The sequence below is a fragment of the Mirounga angustirostris genome, unplaced genomic scaffold, assembly GCF_029215605.1.
Source record: "Mirounga angustirostris isolate CCGP_5_RB_7025 unplaced genomic scaffold, mMirAng1.0.hap1 SCAF_11, whole genome shotgun sequence".
Classification (NCBI taxonomy): domain Eukaryota; kingdom Metazoa; phylum Chordata; class Mammalia; order Carnivora; family Phocidae; genus Mirounga; species Mirounga angustirostris.
The window spans coordinates 58,824,204-58,835,097 of NW_026991719.1; the positions used below are offsets into that span (position 1 = coordinate 58,824,204).

Consider the following 10,894-nt stretch of genomic DNA (forward strand, 5'->3'; position numbering starts at 1 on the left):
TTTATATCTAGCACAGGGCCTGGCACACGACAAATTACATAAAGTCTGCTAAATGAAAAAGTGAACATGTTGAATGGTACAGACCACAAGTGATCTAGAAATTCCAAGAAAGTAGTCCCAGGAAAGAAGTGGTCACTGTACAATTGAGTGGTGGTCTTATGAGGATAGAAACCACAGAAAAAGTGGGAGTGGTGCTGGGCTTTGAAAGGGGAGTATTAGTTCAGATTGGAAGACAACAGGCATTATGGGTGGAAGACACAACTTGTAAAAAGATTTGAAGGTGAGAATGTCCACGACTTCCATGGAGGAAAAATTCAAAAAGACTTAATCTGTAGTCATTAAGTCCAGGTTGTGTTCATGGCACCACCAAATTCCAGCCTCATCTCCAAGCTTCAATCCCTTCACTTGTAAATTGGGGAAGATAATACCTAAATCACAGGGTCCTGTGAGAATAAAATACTAGTAATTATGGGGAAGTATGTAGTACAACAAAAAGTATTTACACAAATGTCAGGTATTCTTATTAAGGGATTGTTAGAGGAGTAATGAAGACACCAACCTGGCTGGAACTGGGGGTGACAATGCAGGGCACCAGAATGATACGATACTGAAAAAGCAGGCTAGGACCAAGCCCCAGAGAGTCTTGCCTATCAATCTCAAACATCTGGATTTTACTGGTAGGGAAATGAGAGCCAGAGAAAAATTGCTGGGGATGCAAATGGTATCATTTGAATTTTCACAACAGTGTGAAGTGATCAAAGTCTAGACTGTGGTTGAGGCAGAAGGGAATAGAAAGGAGGAGATGAACTCAGGAAAAATTATAAGAATCAACAGACTTTGGCCTGCATGTATCAAAAGGCAAAAGGGGCAAGTCAAAAATCACCCTAAGGGCAGCACTTTTCAAACACTGTTTTATAGAACACTAGTTAGTCCGGGAAATTCTGGAAAGGTTGTAAAACCCACCCTCATCTTAGATTCGAAATGTACATTAGTACATCAAAGACTCTGAGAAATAATGGAGTAAAGAAACCCACTGTTTAACATATCCCCAAACTTATTTGACCTAATGTTCCGTGGAATACACTATGGGAAATTCTCTAAATAATGTTGCCCAGGTGAATGAGATAGAACGAGGACACCAATAAGAGAATAAAGGATGTATGCTGAGTTGCTGTTTTCGGGGGTCGCTTTTATTGTTTTATTGTTTTTAGTAGGGAACATGGGGTTTCAGACATTCTGAGCTTGAGAAGCCAGGTGCAACTGAGCAGAAGACAATGAAAATCAGGGTTTGAAACAAGTGAGATCAGATTTAAAGATGCAGTTTGGGAAGTCATCCTTAGAAAGGGAATAGTTAACTCCTGAGAAAAGATAAGAGACTACACAAAGAGAACAAAACTGAGGACGAAGCAGAACTGAAGGCATCCAAAGAGCTATGTCTATTTGTGTGCCTATTTATTTTTATGGGTGTATTTCTATATCTATGTGACCAAGAGCAAAGGGCATTTATAAAAACATATATGTGCATAGTTATATTCTCAATCTAAGATAGAAATAGTCACCTAAACCCTTGTCTCCTAATTCTCTTTGATTCTCTGATATTGTTTCTTAGAGAGGAACCAAGGTGAGAGTTGGAAGGAAGGGTGAAAATGATTAACAGTCAGTGGTTTGGGAAAATCCACACAGTAGTGGAGAGTTGAGAATAGGTGGGAATTTAATCTATGGATTTCCTGGATTTAATCTATACTCTTATTGGCCACAAATCAGTGGTTATTACCCCTAGCTGCACTTTAGAATCAGTATTTTTTAAAAATACTAATGCACCAGGGCTTCACTTCCAGAGATTTATCTAAATTGTTCTAGGGTGGGGTCTAGTAAGGGTAGTTCTTAAAAGCTTCTCAAATGATTCCACTGTACAGCCAGAGTTTGGAACCACTCATATAGATTAGGGACAAATCTAGCTAACCATTTGTTTTGTAAATACAAATCTAGCTAACCATTTGTTTTGTAAATAAATCTCTGGCTGCTTTTGTGCAATAACTGAAGAGCTGAGTATTTGGGCAGAGATCACACATGACCCACAATGCCAAAAATATTTCCTCTCTGGCCCTTTACAGAGATGGTTTTCTGATCCCTGGTCTGAATTAACTGAGTCAGGTTTGAGAAAAAAAGTTAATGAGACCTAATAATAAAATGTGTTTTAATTCATAATGAAAGGCCATATAAATTTTAGGATTCCCAGAGAAATGTTTCTTTTTTGAAGATGCTTCCTATTGCCGTAATGTTTTTGAGATATTTCGAAGTTATTATTGAGGTAGTATGAAAAATATTTTTGGGCTATGTTAGAAACTATTTAATGAAACATTAAAATTTTAAAGTAAACAATTCCCACCATTTGCATTGACATGGATGACACGGATGGAACTGGAGGGGATTATGCTAAGTGAAGTAAGTCAAGCAGAGAAAGACAATTATCATATGGTTTCACTCATATGTGGAACATAAGCAATAGCACAGAGGACCATAGGGGAAGGGAGGGAAAACTGAAGGGAGAGAAATCATAGAGGGAGATGAGCCATGAGAGACTCTGGACTCCAGGAACCAAACTGAGGGTTACAGAAGGGAGGGGGGTGGGGAATGGGGTACCTGGGTGATGGGCATTAAGGAGGGCACGTGTTGTGATGAGCACTGGGTGTTATGCGCAACTAATGAATCACTGAACACTACATCAAAAACTAATGATGTCCTATATGTTGGTTAATTGAACATAATAAAAAAATAAACATTTCAGTCTTTCCTTAATTTCCCCCCCTTCCTCTGTTAAATTATTTCTTCCTGGACCATAGAAGGAAAAATGTCAGCAAGGAGACAAGAGATTTCTTCTAATAGTATTGAAAAAAAAAATCAGTCAAATGGTACTAGGTATGGAATCTTGGGTACTGTTCCACTGATATTAATCTCTAGCAAAACAAATAAAATACTGAGGTCAAAATAGCAAAACATTACAGTAGGATGTAGAATTTCAGGGGTGAGAGGAGGAGTAGGGTTACAGGATTTTTAAAATACTCCTCTATATTTTCCAAATTCTTACAATAGTTATGTATTATTTTTATAAGTCATAAAAATATTGATCTATACTTCCTGGGCTAGAGCAAAAACTCCAACAGTTTTTTTTTTTTTTTTCTGATGGGCCTAAGTCCCTCTCAATAATGGCTTGAAGGAATAATGAATACCTGCTGTGCAGAGGACAATATAGTGAAACTTCCCTATCGCCAGGGACTGCAACCCCGCTATATGTTGATGCCCTTTAAAAATAACCAAACCTTAATATTCTGATTTATAGATGAAGACTAGAGCTCAGATTGCCTAAGTCAGAGGGATACCACTTGAGCAAATGGCTGGTGTAGAATCTTCTCCACTAATGGAAAAGAGTTCACATGTACCTTACAACGGACAGCAGAGTATCACATTAAGAGACCCTATGAAACTCAGAATATCATTTTCTGGGTCACTCAAGAGAACGCAGCACCCTCTGTCTGAACAGTTCTATAAAGGATGCTACTTTCTATAAAGGTGAAGGGCCTTAAAAGTTGGCTTAAAGGCATCTGCTGACTCTGACCTTATTTTGCTGAGGGAGGGGGACAGGCTCTGAAACAGAGGTCACAGGTATAAAATTCAACAACTAAATTCTTTACTTGTGTCTAGTTGTGAAGGTCTGCGAATTTGTATCAGTTATCCTCATACAAATACCACCTATAATTTTTTTAAAAATGAAGTAAAATGATAGATACCTGCCCCCAAACATTCTTCTCAATGAGAATAAATATCCTCGAGGCTGCAAAATACCTTTACTTAGGAAGAGGATTATAAATTCCAGCAAAGATCCCAGGATAGGCTTTTCCACTATAACAGAACAGACTGTGCCCTCTTCCCCTGAATCAGCAAGTTTCAAGTTTCCACTACATCAAAAATTGTACATTGGTACAATACAGGAAAGCTTTTTGGAATGTAATTTCAACGAAGTGAAGAGGGAGGGAGAAAGGCAAAATACACTTCTTTTAGCTCCTTAGAGCTACATTTCCTTTAATTCCTGCTCCCCAACCCGCCCTCCCACCCTCACTACCACACACAGCTCCAGATCTCCTTGTATATTTATTCTGAGTACCTGCTCCAGTTCATAGGCCTTTGCCTTATCCTCATCCCGGTCTGCATTCTTCCGGTAGGCCAGGCCCAAACCCCACACAGCCAAGATACTGTACACATTATCTCGGACCCAGGCATCCTTCTGATCATAGCTGGCTGGAAGCAAGCCAGTCACTGGATTCTGCAAGACCAAGAAAAACAGGACAGGCAGGTAACTATAAGCTGTTAATATGAGGAGACCAAACTTATCAAAGGGGTCACTTGGGGACTTTGGTCTTTCTTCTACTCCACTACTCCTGAGTTTTAGAACCTCCCCTTCCTACCAAGTGCAAGCAACTGCTATCTTGAATAAGGGGAAAAAGCTAGCTGAAGCTTTACGAGTCTGAAATGTGAGTACTGTTAAAAGAAAGGCAGTATTTTAACTTTCCAGTTAGAAAGAATAAACTATCAAAACTGAAAAACTAGCATTAAAGGACTAGAAAAAAGTATATAATTAACAGTATATACAAGGTACCTCAAATCTTCACATTAGTCTAGCCTTAAAATGGCTAAATGTTCCCCTAGTTCTCTTCTTTGGCTGGAGGGCAAGAAGATGACGCCCAAGCCTGGGGCAGGGGAGGGGGTTGTCAATAAACAAGCTTCAACACGTCTTTCTTTCTTTCTTTCTTTCTTTCTTTCTTTCTTTCTTTCTTTCTTTCTTTCTTTCTCTCTCTCTCTTCCTTTCTTTTCTTTCTTTCTTTTTTTTTTTTTTAAGATTTTATTTATTTATTTGACAGAGAGAGACAGAGAGAGGGAACACAAGCAGGGGGAGTGGGAGAGGGAGAAGCAGACTTGCCGCCGAGCAGGGAGCCCGATGCGGGGCTTGATCCCAGGACCCTGGAATCATGACCTGAGCCGAAGGCAGACGCTTAACGACTGAGCCACCCAGGCGCCCCTTCAACACGTCTTTCAACCGTGCCCCCCTGGAACCCTGCTGTGACTTGGGGGACGGCGGAGGGGGCGAAGGGCAGGGCTTCTGAAGCCAAGGCTCAGGGCTCCCCGCTAACGGTGCTTGACCCTAGTTCTGCTCTCGGCCCAAGCCCAACACCTATGTTTTCTTCAGGGTCCTCTAAGGCTTCCCCAGCTAGGGGGCGGGAGAACCTGGTACGTACACACACGTACACACACACACACACACACACACGGTGGGGGGTTCATCCAGCCGTCTCCGTCTGGGCTATCACACTGCACACCCTCGGGGATTACAGGCGACACCCCTTCACCTACCTGATGGCACAGGATGGTCTGATGCACCAGCCGAGCGTAGCCATCCAGTCGGACCCCAGAGTTACTCCGGCTCCTCATCGCGCCACGTTTCCAGTCCCCTCAGAGAAACGGCCTGCGTGCCACAGGGGCCCTCGGCCCTCCAAGTGAGGGGGCTCCAGGGCAGCTCCGCCCTCGCGGTGGGAAACCCGAGGGCCAGGCCCCGGCTGAGCCCTCCCGCCGCTCAGGCCTGGCGCCGGCCGTCCACGCGCCGGCGGCCTCCGGAGCCCCAGCACACGCCAGCAAGTGCCCGAGACTCCGGCGGTCTGGGGCCCCGCCGCCGCTCCCCGCCCGGCGTCGCCCTCTGCCGCCCTTGGTCCCGCCCGGCCTCCAGGAGAGGATCCTGCCTCCCCCGCCGACCTCCCGGACGCGGCGGCCGGCAGCGGGGCGCGGGCGGCAGTGCCGTCTCCACCTTGCGGGAGACGCGAGCCGGGGGCGGGGCGGGCGCGGCGGGTCCTGGCAGCTGCGCGCTGCGTCCAAGGGGTTCGCCTCGGCCCGCCCCGCCCGCGCGGGTCCCCAGCGCCCCCGCCCGCTCCGCGGCCGAGAATGTGTCACCGTAGGCAGTATGCCTCCAGAGGTTTATTTTCGAAACACCTCCAACGCCTAGTTCAGTTTTCCACGCTTGCTGTGCGCGCAGGATGTTGAGGAGGCCGTTTCTTCCGCCGGCCTCGTTTTAGGAACCTAGGGAAACTTCAAACCTAAAAGGCGAGACGCGCGCTTGGCGGCCAGGGTCTACAGAATTGGAATCTCCGGGGCTTTACTGTATTTCGTACTCTTGCCTAAAAGCTCAGATTAAACTCCTCACTCTGACCCAAACCGAACAAGAAAGAACTCCCTAAGGTACTTTCTTCCTTAGAAACTGGTGAAGAGCCAGGCACGGGAAGGAGGGGGCAGTGGTGCGCTTTCAGGGAACTAGTTCCCCGGGTGGGGGCCTGGGCTGCGAGGCCAGCAGGGCCTCAGGACGGCCTTGGCTGGAGAGGAGTTGGAGGAGGTTGTGTAACTGCCTTGGAAGGCTTCCTCGTGCGCACGTAGGTCACACGGCTGAGGCAACAAAGACTCAGCTGAAAGTAAAGGGGCCAAAGGGAGGAGAGAAAAGAAGCCTGTAGGTAACACTGATCATTGGCCACAGGGTACTCTCGGCCCGCACCCCGCTCGGTGTCCTGGCGCCAGGGCCATTGCTCCCTGCGTTTGCTGCCCTCAACCCCCGCGCTCGATCTCCGCTGGTGCCAAGCCTGCACGCCTTTCAAAGCTCGCTTTAAGTACCAGCTGCTCTCTGAATCTCAGAGTAAGAGAATTAGACTGACCTTTCAACTCCAACTCCGAGAATCTGTGGTTCTAAGCCGTCTCCAGCCACCTCGCCCAGGCTACGGTGATTTTGTATTTTCATTTACCTTTTTATTTCTCTCAATTTAGTCTCTTCTCACAAGCTCCCTCCCTTCCAACACCCCGCGCACCCCTGCCCAAATTAGCATCAAGCCTGGCACCAAGGAGGTGACTAGCAAATATTCCTTAATGTTGATGATGAGGAATGAGGAAATGCTCAAGAACTCAGATCTGGAACTTTCAGTTTCAACAGCCAGTCAGTGATACAATTAGACACGGTGATACACTTAGAATTCTCAAGCAAATAGTTCCCATTGCAGTCGCTTGCTATGCAAATGCCAGGATTGGCAAATAAGCCATTTCAAGGCCCAAGGGCACAGGGGAAGAAAAAGTCTTTCCAGGGAAAACTACTTCATTTTGGACGAAAGAGTGCTTGACCTTCCCTGCTCTGGCCCTAACTCCCTGACATCTTTCCCTCAGCTTGTAGCCTCTGAAGCCTTGTCTCTATCCTTGTCCCTTTCAGGCTACTGCCCTCTCTTTTTCTTCACCTTACCATTGTTTAAAAATGTTCTAAAAATATTAAAATAATAAATGCTCACTAAAGAAAACTTGAGAAGTATAGAAAAGTAAAGCAAATCACCCATAATTCCTTCACACACACAACCACCCGTTAATATTTTAGTGTAACTTTTCTAGTCTTTTTATTTCTTCTGCACAGACCTCCCTCCCCCCCCCCCCCCCCCGCTGCGCCCCGAGTTATTTAGAAGTATGACTAGATTAGGAATATCCAAGGTAGGGTGACACCAAGAAAGGTAACTGGCTGGCTAACAGGAGGCCTGGCTGGATGGCGTTAGCTTGGTGCTTTCAACCTCAGTCCAGGCTGGGTATATAGTCCTTCAGCCTTAGAAACTTGATCTCCTCAGTGCCCCAGAACTGGTCAGAGTCAGGAGGCTGACTCATGCCGATTACCTTATGAGATTGATGTATGAGAACCAGAGAGCTGGTTGATAATGAGAAATAGAACTGTGACGGTTTATGTTGGCCTCATCACCACGGGTCCCTCCCTTAAATACTGCATAAGCCTTACTCCTTACCAAGTGCTATTTTGTTTTATACAATAACCGTATGAAGTAAATACTATTATTAACCCCATCGTAGGGATGGGCAGGGGAGGATTAAGTAACTAACACGTCTGCTCTATGTTGGCTTCACCAACTCTCCCTTTTCTGTGCTTCCATGGCTCACTGACACATTTGTTAATATGTCAAAACTATCAATCAGGTTATAGCCAAGACTTGCCAGTCTGAAAGCCATTATGTTTCTTGAAGGTGATTTTTCTATTTGATTCAAAGTATATTAATTTTATAGTTTAACTCTAAAATAAAATTTTATTTCCAATTTCCTCGGAATATTTTATTGTCGATCCTTTATATTTCCTGGAAGCTTTCATTATACTAATCTTCAAAAATCCAAAATTTTTAAAACTTCACATTTTATAAATATTTCCATGGTTTACATTTTATGTTAATATCTGCACTAATCTTCCCTCTAGTACATGTCCTCAAGTTTGCTTAGCTATTCTCTTATTATTAAGTAAAAATAAATCTTTTATTATCAAATTTCTTGAAAGAAAAGGTTCATACACTATCTCCTTTCCATCATTTCCCGTTCACTCTCTTTCAATTTTTTGAAAAAATTATAGAAGCACTATATAAGCACATTCTTCATGAAAAAAGTTAAAACATTACAGATAAGGTTGAAGTTCCCTATGTCTATCACCCACAATCAGAGGCTCCTCTATCTCCTTTCCCAAAGGTAACCGCTAAGATTGGTTTGTATCGTTCCAGATTTTTTTCCGATGGATTAACATATATATGTCGAAATGCATATAAAATATTATTGTTTTCTGTGTATTCTTTTAATATAAACAATATTATACCCTACTTCCTGTTGTGCAGATTGCCCTATTCATCCAAAATTATGTCATGGAGATCTCGTTATGTTATCATACACCATGGTTTATGTAGGCATTCCTCTATTTTTTTTTTTTTTATTTTGCAGGTGGTGAGGGGGCCATCTTTTAATAAATACTTTGTTAGGCATTTTATTTTTCACCATAGCAGAAAGCAACATAACTGGACCACATTAGCCCAGTCTCACCAAAAAGAAATAAAATAACTCCAGACCCAAAAATCAACCAACACTTTCACTAAAAGACATTATCAAGGATGCGTTAGGATATGAGGAAAATCTCTGCAGCTTTTGCAAAAGTTCTGTAGAGGACATATTTCCTGGATAGGTAAAAACCATGCAAGAAATACTTTTCAGAATTTAGGAAGAGAAAAAGAAAATAGTTGTCAGCTCTAATTAACTTGGAATAGTCCCTCTTTTTTTTTTTTTAAGATTTTATTTATTTATTTGAGAGAGAGAGAATGAGAGACAGAGAGCAGGAGAGGGAGGAGGGTGAGAGGGAGAAGCAGACTCCCTGCCGAGCAGGGAGCCCGATGCGGGACTCGATCCCGGGACTCCAGGATCATGACCTGAGCTGAAGGCAGTCGCTTAACCAACTGAGCCACCCAGGCGCCCCAAGGAATAGTCCCTCTTTTAATCAGTGCTTCTACCAGGAAGTTCAGAGCTAAATTTAATATAAATTACTGAGAATTAAAGCATATGTATTTTTCCCCTGAGAGCCCCTCCCTCACATACACTCATATGAGTTTGAGCTATTTTTAATTGTCTTATTATACATGAATTTTAAAAAGCTATCTTAAAATCATTTGGGAAGTAGGCAGGGTATAAATTTTAAATAAACACACTTGAGAAATATGAAGTAAACAAATTCATGTAGGAATAATTTCAACATGAAGAAATGACAGGAAGCTAGAGATTTGCAGTGGCAGATTTTTTTCAAAATGTAATTATTTCAGGCACAGTTGGTAAGTACACCTGTCGTATATGCTTCCAGAAATGTAGCTCAAAATGATAACATACTGAAAGAAAAACAAATCTTGGGAATACAAAATTCATTTATTATAACCAGTTTTGCTTACACTGTCTCAGAATAGCCATCTGGACTAAAATGTGTGGGTAACAGAACAACTTACTACAATACAAATTTCATATATATTTAGACCTTGGAGCTTTCTAAGGGATTGAAAACTTTTCAAAAGCATTTTTGCTACAGAAATAAGCATTCCTCTATTGATGAGCATTTACATAGTTTGTTTCCGGGTTTGAACTCTTGAGAACAGTACTTCAGGGAATATGTGTATATGTCTTCTTGTGAATGCATATGGATGTTTTGGAAATAGGCATTTAAAAATTTTTGATATAGCCAAAAAGCCATTTAAATTATCTGCACCAACCAGTAGTGAATGAGTCTCCACTTCCCCAATTCTTACCAAACTTGATATGATTAGACTTTAATTTTGAGCAATCTAGTGGGTACAAAATGGTATCTTACCTTAAGTTTCATTTACCTAACTACTAATGTCACTAAGCATCTTTTTATGTTCAATTTAATTTATATTTTATTATATTATGTTTAGTTAGTTTATGTCTTCTTTATATACTTAGTCATTTCTCTATTGGGCTGTTTTTCTTATTGGTTTATAGGAATTTAAAAAAATATATGTATTCTGCATTTTAGCTTTTGTTAAAGAAATCTAAAAGAGATATTGTACTTGTTTTACCATAAGCAGTTTATCTATTTGCATTTTTATGGTGTTTTCATGTAGTTTTTATTTTTAATGAAGTTAAATTTATGAGTCTTTGTCTTATTTTAGAAGGCTTTTATAGGAGGTTGAATGGTGACTCCCCAAAAGATATGTCCACCCAGGACTTGTGAATGTGACCTTATTTGGAAAAGGGGCTTTTGCAGATGTAATTAAGGTTCTGGAGATTAGATCATGCTGGATTTCCTACTAGCTCCTAAATCCAATGACAAGTGTCCTCATGAGAAAAGGAAAAGATACATAGGGAGGAGAAGGCAATGTGAAGACAGAGCCAGAGATGGAAGTGATGCGTTTACAAGCCAAGGAATGCCAAGGATTGCCAGCAACTACAAGAAGCTAGGGGAGAAACATGGAGCAGATTCTCCCTCAGAGCCTCTGGGAGGAACCAACCATAC

General features: G+C 42.3%; 1 protein-coding gene across 10 annotated transcripts in view; it reads right to left on the reverse strand.

The window, feature by feature from the left end:
• PHKA1 (phosphorylase kinase regulatory subunit alpha 1) overlaps positions 1-5,882 on the reverse strand; it is a 142,713-nt gene extending 136,831 nt beyond the window's left edge. For 8 of the 10 annotated variants that reach the window (XM_064574255.1, XM_064574256.1, XM_045879589.3 and 5 more), the window contains exons 1-2: positions 5,407-5,882; positions 4,163-4,321 (exon numbers count right to left, since the gene is read on the reverse strand). In XM_064574255.1, coding sequence (XP_064430325.1) covers positions 4,163-4,321; positions 5,407-5,484 — 237 coding nt within the window. In that variant the 5' untranslated portion in view covers positions 5,485-5,882. The remainder of the gene's footprint in view (positions 1-4,162; positions 4,322-5,406) is intronic. The other 2 variants (XM_045879608.3, XM_045879600.3) reach the window with 1 other exon arrangement.
• Positions 5,883-10,894: the final 5,012 nt, after the last annotated feature.